The sequence below is a fragment of the Dreissena polymorpha genome, chromosome 12, assembly GCF_020536995.1.
Source record: "Dreissena polymorpha isolate Duluth1 chromosome 12, UMN_Dpol_1.0, whole genome shotgun sequence".
In the NCBI taxonomy this organism is placed as follows: Eukaryota; Metazoa; Mollusca; class Bivalvia; order Myida; family Dreissenidae; genus Dreissena; species Dreissena polymorpha.
In genome coordinates, this window is record NC_068366.1 from 65,447,416 (window position 1) to 65,466,081 (window position 18,666).

At 35.2% G+C, this 18,666-nt stretch overlaps 1 protein-coding gene and 1 long non-coding RNA gene across 2 annotated transcripts in view; one reads left to right on the plus strand and one right to left on the minus strand.

Moving 5' to 3' along the window:
- The first annotated feature begins 6,497 nt into the window (after positions 1-6,497).
- On the plus strand, positions 6,498-8,809 carry LOC127852251 (uncharacterized). Its single transcript, XR_008036144.1, has 2 exons — positions 6,498-6,950; positions 7,494-8,809. It is a non-coding gene; the product is annotated as an uncharacterized LOC127852251 (long non-coding RNA).
- A 576-nt stretch (positions 8,810-9,385) lies between these two features.
- Positions 9,386-18,666, minus strand: part of LOC127852233 (spatacsin-like) — a 59,225-nt gene continuing 49,944 nt past the window's right edge. Inside the window, exons 37-42 of the mRNA XM_052386119.1 lie at positions 17,971-18,113; positions 13,101-13,208; positions 12,622-12,790; positions 10,961-11,187; positions 10,351-10,502; positions 9,386-9,984 (exon numbers count right to left, since the gene is read on the minus strand). Of these exons, the coding sequence (XP_052242079.1) occupies positions 9,801-9,984; positions 10,351-10,502; positions 10,961-11,187; positions 12,622-12,790; positions 13,101-13,208; positions 17,971-18,113 (983 nt within the window). The 3' untranslated portion in view covers positions 9,386-9,800. The remainder of the gene's footprint in view (positions 9,985-10,350; positions 10,503-10,960; positions 11,188-12,621; positions 12,791-13,100; positions 13,209-17,970; positions 18,114-18,666) is intronic.

Genomic DNA, 18,666 nt, shown 5'->3' on the forward strand with positions numbered 1-18,666 from the left:
CAATCATTCACAAATCTGACTAATGAACACATGCAAATGATGATATTAGAAGTGCCTGTTTGACATCATTTGTTGGGATAACTGTTTTATGTCCGCAGGAATTCTTGAAACTGATACAGCGATATTTCATATTATCTGTCGCCAATGACAATTAGATGTCAGCCCATATTACTCTGACATGACCACAATCCCGTCGTTCTGTCCGAAAGCAACGAGTCAAGGCAAAAGTGAACAAAAACGGAAAGATTGTATATAAAGTTCGGTAAAACTTTAAATGTAATATTAGAGAAATATTTTCCATAACCATAACATAAGCGTAGTTTAATAAACTAAATTCTAATTAAGTGTATTCGACTTTTAAAAAAACAAATGACTGAACAAATGCATCTGTGATACATGCCATCGTTCTGTTTTGCCATCATCAATTAGTTGTTAACTTATACTATAAATTGCATTTTACATCAATAATGATGCAATTGATCAACCAATATAAGGAATTCCCAACATTTGGCAGCTGGTGTCAGATTTTATACCAGTGACAAAACGCAGTATCGAGACATCAAGAATCGATGTGGCAAACATAAAACTACAGAAAACTAGAGCTTGGTTACACACGCGTCTAATAACCCTTCCCCCGCACTGATTTGTAAGGCGTTTCAATCGCAAGGTTTAGCTGTGTAACCAACGTAATTCATACCCCCGTACTACTTTGTAATCTATGTTCAACTGCGAGGTGCGATTTTGTCACAAACCAGACTAATACCCATGCACTGATTTGCCAGATATTTTAAATGGCGAGGTATAACTTTGCAACAAATGTTATCAATTCCACCGCACTGATTTTTCAGATATGTTCAATTGCGAGGTATAGCTTTGCAACAAACAAATATAAACACGCACTAATGTGTCACACATGTTCAATAGCGAGGTACCGTAATTACTCTATGTTTTCGGACACTCTAAGTTTTCGGACACCCCCTTTTTTAGCAAAAACATATATTTTTCGTGACTCTTTATTTTCGGACACAAGAGTTTTCGTCCGTTATTTATGTCTCTAAGTTTTCGGACAGTATATTTTACAGCGCTATTTTACCAAATTTCGAACCTGTTTTCGATATCTAATGACACTTGGATCCTGGAGTTTTACAACCAGATTAACATCATAAAGCATTGCGGGTGCATGCCTGAGGGCAATGGACCATTACATTTGCGTTATTGGGTAAATAACCTTGTAAACCGGTATTAAACAATGGTTTCGCCCGATAGCATAAGCGTTATGACAATTACCAGGGGTAGTGCCAATTAACAGTTAAATTATCTACCGCAATGGTACTACCCCTTCTCAGTAAAATAACGGTGACAAATACTAAATGTTTCGAATTGTGATGCACCCTATTACAAGTTTTACGAACAATGGAAGGTGTTACACAACAAATGTAGGAAATGAACAAACAAAGAATTCATAGTTTGCTTTTTTATTGCGTTAATAACAGGTTCATATAAGCGTGTGTCGGTACATCACATGCTCTCTTTTGAACTCGTTGGTCAAAGTACAACCTTGAAGTAACTTTCTGTCAAATAAATTAAGCATTTACAACTATTTAAAATGCAGTGCACACATGTATAACTGTAATTTAAACTATACGGCATGGTATTTTACAAGCGCGTGCCGGTAGTCGTTGATACAATTGACGCTATTTTCGGACGCTGCGATTTTCGACTCTAAGTTTTCGGACACCTATATTTTGTTAATATGTTTCGTATCTAAGTTTTCGGACACGAAATTTTTTTATTATTTTTAAGTGTCCGAAAACATAGAGTTATTACGGTATATCTTTCCATTAAACTATGGCGTACCATTTGTGTCGAGTCTATGTAGCCTTCTAGGTAAATATAAATTTGTACTTCGAAGTATATATTCATAATAAATGTTTACAATATCTTTTTTAATTGAAGACAAAATGAATACAAATATCAAAATTGAAAAAAAAGTCTCGAGTATTAAATGAATTGAAATAGATTATATACCAATTTGAAGAAGATTCAAGTTTACCTCTTTTAAAATTAAAATTATCAAGCATATTGCGAGTATTTATTCACCATGCGGGACGGAGTATCACAGTCCAGCGCATTACTGTGTAGGAAATTCCCAATGGTAATCAAACAGTTACCAAATGATTACGGGATTAACAATATATAATAACCTTCCTGGTTTGGTTGTATTGTGTGATAACCATTATTTGCATAAGTCAGAGGTTAATTTCGCCACACCAGGTCAATAACTACGCACAATATCTTTAGTTAGCGGTCGATAATCGCATAATTTGATATAAATAATAATAATGTTCAATAAATACGCACAACATCTATGAGTTAGCGGTCGGTAGTCGCATAATTTGGTATAAATGAAATTATTCTCGGTTTGATAAATACGCTATAGTATGGTTGAATACGTGTTATTTAGAAGAGAGATTATGGTAATGGTTTAGCGCGTATAATGCACGGGTTTTGTGTGCATGTTTTAGCGCGAAAGCGCACGAGTTTTTCGTTTTGGGGTATATATGATTTGCACATCTAGTAAGACGCCATTCGAGGGTTGTTTTTGACAGGCAAAGTTATGGAGCAAGAAAACGAAAGGGTGATAAAGTAGTTTAGGCGTTCATTTGCGAAATACATAGTATTCGGAAGGAGATTTTCGATGAGAGGACTGATTCTCTGCTAGAAGCGGAATGGTGAGCTGGAACTTCGAACAAAGGTCAGACTTGTTGGTTCTGTTTATTGTAATAACACTGGCAACAACATTCCGATTGAAATTAACACAGGTTGTGTTCCTTGTTAACTTTTATGATAAGTATATTCAATAACATGCTCCATATCTTTATTTGTGCTGTTGTTTTTGTTTAGTTCCAACTATTCAGATACATCAATTGATTTGATTATTGTGTAAAAATGAAACTATTTAAGTTCAAAAAGAGGTCGCAAATGTAATGGTCTGGTAGGATTATATATAGGTAAGGCCACATAGTGTGTCACTCCAGGTTGTTTTGATAGCAGAGTTAGATCACTCTCCCTCATGTTTTTACGAACACCTTGCTTTATTTTTATTGTTTTTAAGATATAACACCTTATATGGTAATACATGTGTTACAAGTTTGTGTATTAGTTCCAAGCGTATAATTCAACAAACGATTAATAACAATTAACTGCCGTTTTCCATATAATTCAGCACGATGGTTGTGTGCGATATATGAGGTGGTATGATAATAAGCGGATGAAAATTTATGCGAACCTATCTTTAAACTATTCAGGTATTCCAATTGTGAATTAAGAATGTAACATCAAAATCGATACATTACGGAAATATATATTCTATTCATCTATGAAACAGCTATAGAGACTTGTCTTGTAAACTTTTTTCGAAACATGTTTGTGTTTTGCATATATTACATCTCGTTCGCTGGATATTGAATAAACAGTTTATGTTATTGTTGTATACAATTAAACATGTTCTCTAAATTGAATTAAAACATTAAGAGTTATTATATTTTTCATAATAATTTAAGACGTTAAGTTTCCCCTGCAAGGTTGGTGTCAATAATGGTGTATGCATATGTGCTAATTAATTTACGATATTTTGGATAAACTGTGGTATAAATTTGGTTTGAAAAGAGCGTTGACAATAAGACTGTTGTTTTAAACTTAGATGAAAGGCATTTATCGGTTTTGTTAAATTTAGTTTCGTCATAGTTTAATGCATTTTTAAAGATTAGGTACTGTAATGATAACAAAAGTAGACCGGATTTATTTGCAATATAAGTCATTTTGTTTTCGTGATAGTTTTTGTTCTTGTTTGGTGGACTGTTGGCTTGATGTGTAAAGACATTTTGCTTTTATGGTGTTTGGCCGTTTTTTGAATGCCAGTTAGCATGTGTAATTTTGCTTATCGTTTTGGTGAAAGCCAGTTGACCAGATGTGGATAAACCCAGTTAGCGCGTGTAGTTTGTTAACCAAATTTGTTAAAACGTGCGTTTACATTTACATTTTTGTTTTTATTTAATGTTAAGATTGTACTGTTCGAAGGATATTATATATATTGGAGAACATTAAATGTATGTTATTAAGGGCCAGATTGGCTTATGTAAATTAACCGGTTGGCTCGGGTTGTCCGTTAACACTTTGTTTAAAGCAGATTTTTTCAGATGCGTATAAGCCAGTTTGCTTGCGTGTCAGTTCACTAAAATATGTCTCAAAACACATGTTGAAATTGCATTTACACATGTTTGCGAAGTTTATTTTTTCAGAAGCTGGACAGTTCGAAGAATAAATAATGAATAGTGTAACATTATAGTAAGAGGGCAGCTCGAAAGGTATAATTTGTTGTTTGTTTTGTTTTGTGTAATTATGTGTTAGAAAATAACTTGTTAAGATTAATAATGATGATTTTATTGATGACGATGTTATAAATGTTGATGATGATGCTAACGTTATTGATGAGGAGGAGGAATAGTTGACAGTATTTTGTGAATGGATAATACTACATTAACGAATTTTGAGTGAATGAAATTATTTTAGGTTTGATAAATACCGAATGATGTTGGTCTATACATATTATTTAGAAGAGAAAGAGTATGGTTATGGTTTAGCACGTAAAAATGAATGGGTTTCTAGGTTTTGCGTTTAATTGAACAAAAACAAGTAACGGTTCAGCAACAGGGATTATTCTCAGATGGTACATGTATTCTTTTTAGAGTCACAGAAATTCAACTTTGCATCAATAACGGTTTTCTTTGAGATTTGTTTGATGGGTTAAAATTCTAAAAATTGACTAGTTTTGCAGCCGACCAAGTACCTATAGCTTTGTATTTGAGTGTGTTAAGCATTTTGTTGTTTTCAAATTAGTAAATCAAAGTTAATACGGTGTTCTAGTATATCAATTGAGCTTATGCTATTGCCATGGAAATTTGAGCCAGGGTTCGATCAGTAGCTTAAAGTATGTCTGTGTTGGTGAATTGAACCTAAAAACAAATGTCAAGTCGGTAGTTTTAATTTTAAGAGCAGAACATACGTATTGATTGTGAGAACATTCGTAAAATGTGTTTGGTATTTGTGCATGTCTCTTGTGGTCATTGGACCAAGTTGTTTAAGACCAATTGGCCTGATTTTGAAAGCCAGTTGGCTTGTATGGTCAGTTGACCGTTTTTAAAGCCAGTCTAAATGGTGTGTGAAAGCCTGTTGGCTTGTGTTGTCAGGTTACCGAACTTTCTTGGAACGAGAGTCTCATAGAATTTACAATATTTGCAAGATTATTGTTTGCAATGCAGTAACTGGACAGTTCGAATAGTATATTAAGTATTGAAGAACATAAAGGTATGGTTTATGTAGTATGTTATTATTATTACTAGGATTATTATGATGTATTTTATCTGGGTGCATTCGGAGAATTGCAAAGACGGTAGTTAAAAAAGAGCCTATTACATCAGATATATTAAAGAAATTTTATCACACTTTTGTTTCTGAGAGCGATTGTTCTTTGGGGTATTTAAGAGGCGTTACAATCTTTTTCTTATCTTATGCTGGTTTTTTAGGATAAGTGAAATTTTGTCTGTTAAAAGATCAGATGTTGTATTTTTAGATATGCATTGTGATATTTAAGTTGAAAAGTCAAAAACGGACATTTTAAGAGAGGGTAATACTGTTCTGATTGCAAAACTAATACAGACACATGTCCTGTGAAATTGTTTGAAAAGTGTTTGTGTGTTGCAGATATTGCATGTTCATCTACTGATTATGTGTTTAGACCAGTTTATTTGTGTAATGTTTAACACTGTTTCAAATTGATTTCTAATAATAAGCATATAAGTTATTCTACTATAAATGATAGTTTTGAGGAAGAAGTTAAGTCTAATGGGTTATGTTTCTTCTAAATATGGACTTCATTCTTTTCGTGCTGGTGGAGCATCTATAAGTGCCAATAATAAGACTGTGGATAGACTTTGGCAAAGACATGATAGATGAAAAAGTGTTTCCATTAAGGACGGATATGTTAAAGATTCTTTGAAAGACAGATTATCGGTGTCGCTAAATTTAGATTTGTGAAAAGTCATTATTAATGTATGTGTGATTTGAAATGTATGATGTGTTGTTCGTAGCACATTTAAAGACACTATAATATATTATTATATAAATGGTTTGGAAACGCTTTTGAGTATTATTAAGTTCTGTGTTTGTGTTGTGTGTATGTTCCTTGTGGTCATTGGACCAATTCGTTTACGGCCATTTGGCCTGATTTGGTAAGCCAGTTGGCTTGTATGGTCAGTTGACCGTTTTTTAAAGCAAGTTGATTTGATGTGTGAAAGCCGGTTGGCTTTTGTGAGTTGACCTTATTTTCTTAAAAAGCATGTTCACATGGAATTAACAATCTGCAAGTTTATTTTTTGCAGTGCAGTAACTGGACAGTACGAATGGTATATTAAGTATTGGAGAACATAAAGGTATGGTTTATGTAGTATGTTATTATTATTATGAGGATTATGATATTTTTTATTTCCGTTTTAATGTTTATCATTAATTTGGTAAATATTGTTTTATTATATCTGTTTAATTCTCTTGTGCATTATTCGATTGGTCATTTGACCGTTTGTGAAGGCCAGAGTGTGCCTGATGTTGTTAGCCGTTTGGCTTGTGTGGTCATTTGACCGTTTGTGAAGGCCAGAGTGTGCCTGATGTTGATTAGCCGTTTGGCTTGTGTGGTCATTTGACCGTTTGTGAAGGCCAGAGTGTGCCTGATGTTGATAAGCCAGTTGGCTTGTGTGGTCAGTTGACCGTTGTTGAAGGCCATAGTGTGCCTATTTTGATTGAATTGATTTTATTGCTTTTACAAATGTTTATAATTGTATCTTTTCAGTTAAAACACAGTTCGAGAGGTATATAACGTGGTGGAGAATATTTAGGTATTAATTTTATGTTTTATATTATTTGTGTTCTCTCTTTGTTTTATTCGAAAGTCCTGTCAAATACAAGCACTCACTCCTATTTTGTCTTTGGTTTATTATTTGTTTGATAATGATAATGATGATGATATGGGTAATAAAGATGATGAGATTTTAATAGCATTTTGAGAATAGAGAATAATAAATTTACTCATAACTATGAGTAAATGAAATTATTCTCGGTTTGATAAATACGCTATAGTATGGTTGAATACGTGTTATTTAGAAGAGAGATTATGGTAATGGTTTAGCGCGTATAATGCACGGGTTTTGTGTGCATGTTTTAGCGCGAAAGCGCACGAGTTTTTCGTTTTGGGGTATATATGATTTGCACATCTAGTAAGACGCCATTCGAGGGTTGTTTTTGACAGGCAAAGTTATGGAGCAAGAAAACGAAAGGGTGATAACCCCGCCCGCCCGCCCTTAATGAACATATGTATGGTTAAATAATTGGTTACATTGCTTTTATGTTTATAATTTTGCTATTATAAAGTCTATATTTAGTATATTTTCAGTTCGGTTTTTAGTCCATGTGAGATGGGATCTTAACACGAACCGATTTCTTTACTGGGAAAGACGATGGGTGTATTTTCATTTGAGTCTGAAGCAGCTAAGTTTTCTTGATTATTTTGACTCATTTTTTACATAATATTGTGTTTGAATGAGGTCTTTTAAGTTATGGGTGTCATGTTTTTCGAGACTCTCAATTTCTGGAGATAGTACCTCCAGCATACTTATTGAAATATTGGTATGTTTAAATGTCAGTGTTATAATTTTTTGTTGTCGTTCGTAATGAACGTTTAATTTTAAAGACATTTTTATTTTACGATTACTTAATATTTTCATTTTGGTGTGACTGGTTAGATGTTGAAGTCGGATTAATAAAGCTGTTAAATTCGTCATATGCATTTATATATTTCTCGGAATATTTATGATTTATCAACATTCTTTATAGATGCTTTATGGATTTTATGGTTTGAGTGATTTGTTTGTTTCTTGTTGATGTCCGGGGTGTGTGCAGGATGCTTTTGATGTTTGTTTGTTATGTTAACTTGCGCAATGAAATTGATAATGTTTTAATTACATTTTTTACTATAAAATACTTAATGTTACAGTATCTTAATAGATGCTTATTTGTAGATTTCTCTAAATTAGAGGTTTTGGGAGGTGATGAAGGCACCTAGACACCGGTCTCGAGCCATGGGTCCTCATACGTCCCCCTGCCATTAAAAGAAAAAATAAGAAAACAAAAATGGCAGTAGGGTTGCGTATCCCGCTCGCGGTTTACCTGAATCGTTTATTACTACTGATTATTGTATGGGGTGTACGTGAAGTCATGTACACTTCTCTTGATTGGTGGTGGTAGATGAATCTTGCAGATATTAGCAGCTTCTTTGAACAAATTAATGTTTCACATTTGTTTATTTATAATATTTAAGCAAGTTAGCGTGATTGATGGGCATTGGGGGCGTCCTGTGTGCACTGTGGGCATCGGCGGGGATCAGTTTATTCAAATAGTAACTCTTTTTTGAGATATATACTTGACGTCTAATTGTTATGAATACATTTGCACCTTTTCACATGACACACATACGTAGTATTCATAATTACATGCCCTACAGCATTTAAATAGTATCGTTTCAGTTCTTTATACACCTGAACAAAGATGTTACACCGTTTCCAGTCGTCTCGAGATTCCTCAACTGAGCGGTGCCGTTGAGGTCTATATCCATTGCGCATACAACATATACGGGCGTCAGAAGAATTGTTTTTTGCATTTATTTGTTGAAAGTCCTGTCAAATACAAGCACTCACTCCTATTTTGTCTTTGGTTTATTATTTGTTTGATAATGATAATGATGATGATATGGGTAATAAAGATGATGAGATTTTAATAGCATTTTGAGAATAGAGAATAATAAATTTACTCATAACTATGAGTAAATAATAATAATAAAAATGTTCAATGTCAAATATCTCTAAAAGCAACAGATGTAAGGCGTCTTCTGATTGGTTAACACTCAAGAGACGGTAAAAACTGTACCTTGAAGTACAATTTTGTATGTCGAAGCACAAAAAATGTACTTTGACGTCCATATTGTACGTCGGAGTACATTTCTCTTTTTACCTAGTAAGTCTTGTTGACTTTCGACCCAAATGGTATGCCATGTTAAACAATACTGATATTCCTGCAATGATTTGTCAGATGTATTCAATGGCAAGCATGTGCTACAGAAAGTGTACAGCAGATTAAACGTTCATGGGGATGACATATTTACACAGAAAAAATAAACGCGTCAGAAATGTGGAAGTTTTTCAGTCCACAAACATGTTACATTGTAAGCAAACCCAACACATTCCTCTTGCCAGTGTCCGTTTAAATAAACAAACAAACATTTGGAAGATGCATCATATATTTCAAAAGAAATGTACAAACGTGTTTATATTCATTAATCTACTAATTATGAAATATTTCAGTGTAAAGCATTGTATAACGTAAGCACATACATCATGTAATACTAATATATTATATACACGTTTTTATTGCACATTCAATAAGAAAAAAAGAAAAAAACACAAAACGATACCATTATATAAAATACCTAATATTAAACTAATAGAGTTCCAACTGTTGAAGATATAAAAAATGCCTATTTTCTTTATGATTATTAAAGTTTTGTCGTGTTGTGTGTGTGTTTTTTATACAATAAGATGAATCAATTGTTCAAATTGACAATTTTACATAAAATGAATGGAAAGGTTTATTTTTAACAATAATTTTCATCGTAAAACAAAAATGTATCATACACATTAGCTAACACGTGAGAAGTCCATGATGTAAGGTTTCGAGTCGCCCTTCTCCAGCTCTACTATGACGTCACGCAGGCCAAGTTGTTTCGCGAGACGGTGGTGTACCTTGACATCCTTGCAGTACTGCAGTAACTTCTTGACGTTACCAGGGGCTTGTGGGGCTTTCTCCGTGCACTGGTGGTATCTAATGTGCAACATGTTGGAAAACATTGAACATTAAAATTCTCTTAGAAAGATGGAATTAAAGGAAAATGTAATCTGTACTTACTTAAAGCTACATTTTCGTTCTTTCCCTTAACTTGCAATCTTTGTACATTAATTCGAATGCATTCAAAATTATGTTTGCATGCGCTTGTAAAGCTATGATTGTTATTTCCTTTTTTATTAATTGGTACACTGTATATCAATATTAAGACTAACATAATTATTATTATTATTATTATTATTAATCTTTGTATCGTTTTTTTAAAATCATATTTCGTGCAAATAAAACTGGTCTTCATAAATCTATTTTAAATAACAAACACTTCTTTACAAAATTTTGCCTCACCTTTCTACTGCATCTTCTATGAGTTGTGGAGTGAGTCTCACATGTGCCCGCATCTCCTGCAGGTATTTCATGTCTCCTCTGTTGATCACGTGTTTACACAAGGCCTGGGGCCAGCACTCACGCTGCTGATAAGCCTCACTAATAATGTATGCCTGGAAGGAATCAATGCAGGTGAGGTATTTAAAATACTAAATACACAAAGTAATTTAACATGATAAAACAGAAGATTGGCAAAAAATATTCAATTTAACAATTATTACGACTTTCTGATTATGAAACCCAAAAAGGAATTTACTTCCAAGTAGATGTTTTAATGAAGAATGGAAAGAACACCTGAATGGATTAAAAGCAAGAATGAAAGAAAAGCGTTAAATGTAACGTACAATAACTATGCCTGTTAAGATTCAATGCAGGTGTGGAATAAAATAATTAAATAACATTTAAAATAAACTGATTCAATACAAGAATTACATTTTACAAATCAACATTGGCTCTTAACTTCCATTTATACCTGAGACAAAAACCTAACACTACCTCTGTGAACACATTTTTATAAATCAACATTGGCTTTTAACTTCCATTTATACCTAAGACAAAAACCTAACACTACCTCTGTGAACACATGATGTTCAGCAATCAGCGCGTTGGCTCCAGCCCTGCTCAGATTCAGGACCTGTTTGCAGCTAGAGAGGTACTTGATCTGTAAGGCAACCAGTCTGGCCTTGCGGATACAGGCCTGGGCATAGCGCAGGCAGCTGTCCTTGACATAGCTTTCAGCAGCCTCTGAGAGAAACTGGGCTGTTTGTTCCAGTATTGACTTGTCTTCGTCGCAGTTTTCTGATTATTAACAGATTTGTATTTCTCTTAATAGTATTAGCTTATGATTTCTTGTGTAAAAAACAAGAACATTAAGTTGTTTATTTTTTAAGGTTGTTAAGGACAGCTTTTGGTTCAATATCATGTTATTTTATACAATTAGAGTTGTCCAACATAATCATGGCTGACAGCTTCAATGCGACTTGTATTTATTAGTTTACAAGCTCATAGAGAATTGCAAGAAGTATATTTATCTAACTTTTTCTTGTGCATAAAGAAGCATATTATAAATTAATAAAGTGATAATTTGATCATTTAACAGGATACTTCTGATATTTTAGGTTAACTCAAACAATTCCCAATACTTTTTGAAATGTTAAAATATGTATAATTTAACTAAAGGTTGTCTAAAATAAAATAAAACAAGAAATGTGTTTGTCGGAAACACTATGTCCCCTTCTCCACCGCTTTGAAGCTATATATTTGACCTTTAACCTTGAAGGATGACCTTGACCTTTCACCACTCAAAATGTGCAGCTCCATGAGATACACATGCATGCCAAAAATGAAGTTGCTATCTTCAATATTGCGAAAGTTATGGCAAAATGTTAAAGTTGGAGCAAACAAACCAACAGACCAACAGACAGACCAACAGACAGGGCAAAACAATATGTCCCCACTATAGTGGTGGGGGACATAAAAAGTTATGGCCAAATGACAATAGCTCAGGTTTTGTCCGAAAACAGCCAAGCTAAAAATGTGTTCGTCAGAAACATTATGTCCCTTTCTGCGCCGCTTTGATTTCAAAAAAAAATATTTACCTTTGACCTTGAAGGATGACCTTGACCTTTCACCACTCAAAATGTGCGGCTCCATGAGATACGCACGCATGCCAAATATCAAGTTGCTATTCAATATTGCCAAAGTATTCATAAAATGAGTGATTTTGGCAACATATACTTGACCTCTGACCTTGAAGGATGACCTTGACCTTGACCTTTCACCACTCAAAATGTGCAGCTCCATGAGATACACATGCATGCCAAATATCAAGTTGCTATCTTGAATATTGAAAAAGTTATTGCAGATGTTAAAGTTGGAGCAAACAGACCAACGTACAGACGAACAGACAGGGCAAAAACAATATGTCCCCCACTATAGTGGGTGGGGGACATAAAAAAGTAAAAGTCTAAGGCAACAGTATTAGTATAAACAATGGACTAATTGCCCAATGCTTTTCTCAAACTAAAAACTTCTTTTGAATTTCAAGTAAGTACATTTTAATAAAAATCCCCAATACGTTTTAGTCTAAACTCAAACAGACAAGCTGCTTGAAAAAAAGGGGTCACACATATTTGGGGGTAAAAAATCTGCAAATCTGTCACTCAAAATACACAGTCCCCCGTACTAAAAGGAAGAGCAATAAATAATGTAGAACTACAAAATAATTCGTACCTATAGGTCTAGACTTGAACATGTCCAGTCTCTTGTTTGCCTTCTGCTCCAGTAGCTGTGCAATCTCGCGGTACATCATGAACTTGAGCGCCACCATGGTGTACGTGTCAGTGTCCCTGGGGTGATAGCGCTTCAGGTAATCCAAGATGGCCGTCTTGAGCTTCGTCTCCTGGGAGCAATGTTGAGTACAAGAGGTTAAGCAACATTGGGCTCAAACTGGTTACATTTAGACATGAAAGCAGCATATTTATTATATACTGATAGATATTCTGACTTATATAATTATGTTTTCCAATATGACATTCAAGTTACTTGATGGGAATTCCCTATTCTCACTGTCTCTATTCTGTATCGAATGCTTTGAGTGTCCCTATTCCATATCGAACCTAGCAAAAATGGATACATTGCTTTTCAGTGCTACAATAACTTATTCACTATAAATCTTTGATCAAGCTTGTGTAGAATTTAACAAATTTTACCTTTTCCATTCCCTTTCCCAGAAGTAGCTCAAACTGGTGACTCTGTTGTAAGGCATCAAATATGTAGGTCATCTCGTTGTACCTTCCCACCCCTATGAGCAGACGAGTCTGTAAGATAAACACCAAACACATAGTACATGTACAAAAAAAGGATTTTAATATAAACATTATTATGATTTACTTAAAATTGGACTATTGTTAAGTAATTTATTTATATTATTAAACAATCATCCTTAATAATTATTATTAACATGTTTAATATTTTTCTATAAATGTTTCAATATAAATTGCTTTGTAGTTATGTATTTCTTACTTTAATTGTTATGTCTTAATATATTGATGGTATATTGCCTTACTGGGTTAATCTGATGCATGGTTTTATTTAACTTCAGAGAATACAATACAGACACATGTATCTGTTTAAAAAGTGTAAATGGCAGATGTACACATGATTTCAGTTTGGTTTAAAATGTGTACAAAACAAGAGCTGTCACTATAGGATGACATATGTTCCCTATATTGCTTTGATAGAAGTTATAGCATTTTTCGAAACCTAAACGCAGATTTCGAAACCTAAATGCCGACCCTTACTTCAAGATAAAGGTCACAGGGGTAAAAAAAATTGTGCGTATGGAAAGGCCTTGTCTATATACACATGCATACCAAATATGAAGATTATAATTCAAGGGACATAGAAGTTATGAGCATTTTTCTAAACCTAAACGCAGATTTCGAAACCTAAACGGGGACCCAAAGTTCAAGGTCAAGGTCACAGGGGTGAAAAATTGTGTGCGTATGGAAAGTCCTTGTCCATATACACATGCATACCAAATATGAAGGTAATATCTCAAGGGACATAGAAGTTATGAGCATTTTTCGAAACCTAAACGCAAAGTGTGACGGACAGAGGGACAGACAGACAGACAGACAGACAGTCCGATCACTATATGCCCTTCTTTTCTTCGAAAGGGGGCATAAAAATTAAAAAATATATTAGTAAATACAGGTTTAGAAATTATCTCCCTTTTAAAGCTTATTACTTCACTTGGATTTTATTTTTTTACTTTTGACCTTGAAGGATGACCTTGACCTTTCACCACTCAAAATGTGCAGATACACGAGAAGTTAGTTAGAGATTGAATGGAGAAATGAATTGTTTTTAATTTTTGACCTTAAAGGATGACCTTGACCCTGACGTTTCACCACTCAAAATGTGCAGCTCCACAAGATACACATGTATGCCAAATATGAAGTTGCTGTGTTCAATATTAAAACAAGAGTAAGAGGGCCTGAAAGGCCCAAAGTCGCTCACCTGAGATAACATGATATTATTGGGACAAATCTTCTGCCCAAGTTTCACGAAGATCGGAAAATAAATGTGGCCTCTAGAGTGTTAACAAGGTTTTACTAAAGCCATTTAAGGAAAAATGCCCCGCCCCCTGGCAGCCATGTTTTTCAACCAACCCGCATCATTTTTGAACTCGTTCAAGATATAATCGGGATGAATCTTCTGACCAAGTTTCATGAAGATCGGACAGTAAATGCGGCCTCTAGAGTGTTAACAAGATTTTACTATAGCCATATAAGGAAAAATGCCCCGCCCTTTGGAAGCCATTTTTTTCAAGCAAACATAATTATTTTCGAACTCATCCAAGATATCATTGAGACCAATCTTCTGACCAAATTTCATGAAGATTGGAAATAAATGTGACCTCTAGAGGGTTAACAAGGTTTTACTATAGCCATATATAGCCATATAAGGAAAAATGCCCCACCCCTTGTGGCCATGTTTTTCAAGCAACCAAAACCATTTTCAAACTCACCCAAGATATCATTGGGACAAATCTTTTGACCAAGTTTCATGGTGATCGGAAAATAACTGTGACCTCTAGAGTGTTAACAAGAATTTACTATAGCCATTTAAGGAAAAATGCCCCCCCCCCCCCCCCCCCCTTGGAAGCCTTTTTTTTCAAGCAAACATAATTATTTTCGAACTCATCCAAGATATTATTGAGACCAATCTTCTGACCGAGTTTCATGAAGATTGGACTATAATGTGGCCTCTAGAGTGTTAACAAGATTTTACTATAGCCTTATAAAGCCATATAAGGAAAAATGCCCTGCCCCTTGGCGGCCATGTTTTTCAAGCAAACGTAACCATTTTCGAACTCATCCAAGATATCATAAAAACAAATTTTCTGACCATATTTCATCAAGATTGGACAATAAATGTGGCCTCTAGAGTGTTAACAAGATTTTACTATAGCCATATAAAGCCATAAGGAACAAGATGCGTTTGTGAAACACAATGTCCCCCTATATGATGTTTGACCTTGAAGGATGACCTTGACCTTGTGAAGGATGACCTTTACCTTTCACCACTAAAAATGTGCAGCTCTATGAGATACACATGCATGCCAAATATCAAGTTGCTATCTTCAATATTGCAAAAGTATTCATAAAATAAGGGATTTGGGCCACATATATTTGACCTCTGACCTTGAAGGATGACCTTGACCTTTCACCACTCAAAATGTGCAGCTCCATGAGATGCCAAATATCAAGTTGCTATCTTCAATATTGCAAAAGTATTTATAAAATAAGGGATTTGGGCCACATATATTTGACCTCTGACCTTGAAGGATGACCTTGACCTTTCACCACTCAAAATGTGCAGCTCCATGAGATACACATGCATGCCAAATATCATGTTGCTATCTTCAATATTGCAAAAGTATTCATAAAATGAGCGATTTTGGCCACATATATTTGACCTCTGACCTTGAAGGATGACCTTGACCTTGACCTTTCACCACTCAAAATGTGCAACTCCATGAGATACACATGCATGCCAAATATCAAGTTGCTATACTCAATATAGCAAAAGTTATTACAAAATGTTAAAGTTGGCGCAAACAGACCAACCAACAGACCAACCAGCCAACCAACCAACAGACAGGGCAAAAACAATATGTCCCCCACTACTATAGTGGGGGACATAAAAATGCCCCGCCCCTTGGCAACCATGTTTTTCAAGCAAAGGTTACCATTTTTGAACTCATCCAAGATATCAGTTGGACAAATTGTCTGAGCATGTTTCATGAAGATCAGAAAATAAATGTGGCCTCTAGAGTGTTAACAAGGTTTTACTATAGCCATATTAGGAAAAATGCACTGCCCCATGGCGACCATGTTTTTCAACCAAACAGCATCATTTTCGAACTCGTCCAAGATATTGTAGGGATAAATCTTCTGACCAAGTTTTATGAAGATCAGACAATAAATGTGGCCTCTAGAGTGTTAACAAGATTTTACTATAGCCATATAAAGCCATATAAGGAAAAATGCCCCGCCCCTTGGCAGCCATGTTTTTCAAGCAAACGTAACCATTTTCGAACTCATCCAAGATATCATTGAAACCAATCTTCTGACCAAATTTCATGAAGAATGGACAATAAATGTGGCCTCTAGAGAGTTAACAAGACAAATGTTGACGCCGCACAATGGACAACAGACGACGGACAAAAAGCGATCACAAAAGCTCACCATAAGCACGTTGTGCTCAGGTGAGCTTAAAATAATGATAAAACTTTAACGAAGGTTAAAGTTTACGGAAAAAAAATACAATGATATTTGACCTTTGACCTTGAAGGATGACCTTGACCTTGACTTTTCACCACTCAAAATGAGCAGCTCCATGAGAAACACATGACTGGTAAATATCAAGTTGCTATGTTCAATAATGCAAAAATAATCAAACTTTAACCAAGGTTAAAGTTTTGAGACAGACAGACAGACGGACGGACGGACGGACGGGCGGGCGGGCGGGCGGGCGGGCGGGCGGGCGGGCGGGCGGGCAGGCAGGCAGGCAGGCAGACAGACAGGACAAAAACAATATACAGTAGACTCTGCCAATACCGGACTCTCTGAATACCGGAACTCTCCCGATTCCGAACAGTCGGGCCAGTCCCGTATATTTTCTCCTTCTATTTCTTTGTTAAAAAATGCTGAATAAAACCGAACGGATATCTCCGTGAATTTGGTCATTTTCAACGTAAAATACATTGAGTACACCGGACGGTCCAAATCTCAAGATGCCCAAGGCGTGAAAATTACAATACCTGGTCAGCACAGCGCATGCGGTGTCACACATTTTGCTCGCGCAACTATGGATAATCGGATTTAACATACCATAAAGGTGTCAAGTCATTACTGCGCTAAAGAAGTCCTATTTAATAATGTAAAACCAAACTGTGAATGTCTATAATAGACGTGCGGTAACACCAAAAAGTGATAGACTCGATCGGTTGAATCGATCGTTTTATGAAGCTTATGATAATTAATTTAATTACAAACATGCATGCCGTTGCGACGATCACTTTCTTGTGATCTTCTTGGGTAGTTTAAAAGATCTTATAGCCATGTTTTTAACGCTTAAATACAAAATAATTATGACGCTAATCTTTTGTGTGTGTATATTTTTTGTGAAATGTGTTATGTCTTGAATAATATTTTTATCGTGTGTCCACAACAATCGTATTTGTGTCGTTATTCGTCAAAATTGTCTTTGAGGTTTAATTAATTCAGAGCTATTTAAAGCGAACTCGAACACGACTCACTTGCCACCATGAGTACAGTTATCACATGGTGCATGTAAATGTATATGGTTTGTTTTATTCTTATATGATTGTGTACACAATGCATACAATGTATATTTCGGCAATACTCTTGGTAAACCGGAACTCTCCGAAAACCGGACAATCAGGCCAGTCCCCAGACCGTCCGGTTTACAGAGAGTCTACTGTACGCCCGATCTATCGATTCGGGGGCATAAAAAATAGAACAGACAAATAAAGCACATATCCTGTACCATAAGTTGGAACTCTGATGCTGCCAGCAGGTGAGAGGTGAGGATACGAGAGGCCCTCAGGATCGTGGAAATGCCTTCCATATCACAGGCTGCTGTATAACACTCATGGGCCCGTATCAACAACTCTGTCTGTAGGGTCAACACTGCAAGGAATGTGAGGGTCTAGGTTTATATGAGGCTCTCATTTTCTACAAACAGGGCTTAATGCATGTTTGTTCAGTATCATCCAAGATTACTGAAAAGGCTAATAAGGGATGACACTTTCTGCTTTTGTGAAATTTTACAGTTAAAGATAGTCTCTTCTTAGCCAAAATCCACTTGAAGCGGACAGTGCCACAGTCTTGGCAGGCTAATTTTGGAAAACAATTTACTTACTTACATTAAGACAAGCATTCCAAGAACAAGGCTAATATGAACCCAAATCCTCTTACAATGAAAACTTAACAAGAAAGATGTCATGGTAATGACACCAAGATCTTAACTAAATAAGCCGAAAAAGTTTATCAATTTGTAGTTACAATAGCCTGGACCTGTCTAACTCCAAATGCAACTACAACCTAAATCTAAAAGTAAGCTGCCTACACAAAATTTCAGTGCAATATCTCCATCCAAACTAAGAAAATGAGCACTCACACTATATTTTACATATACCTAGCCCCAAATGCAAGCAGATTTATCCTTATACAAGCTTTCTAC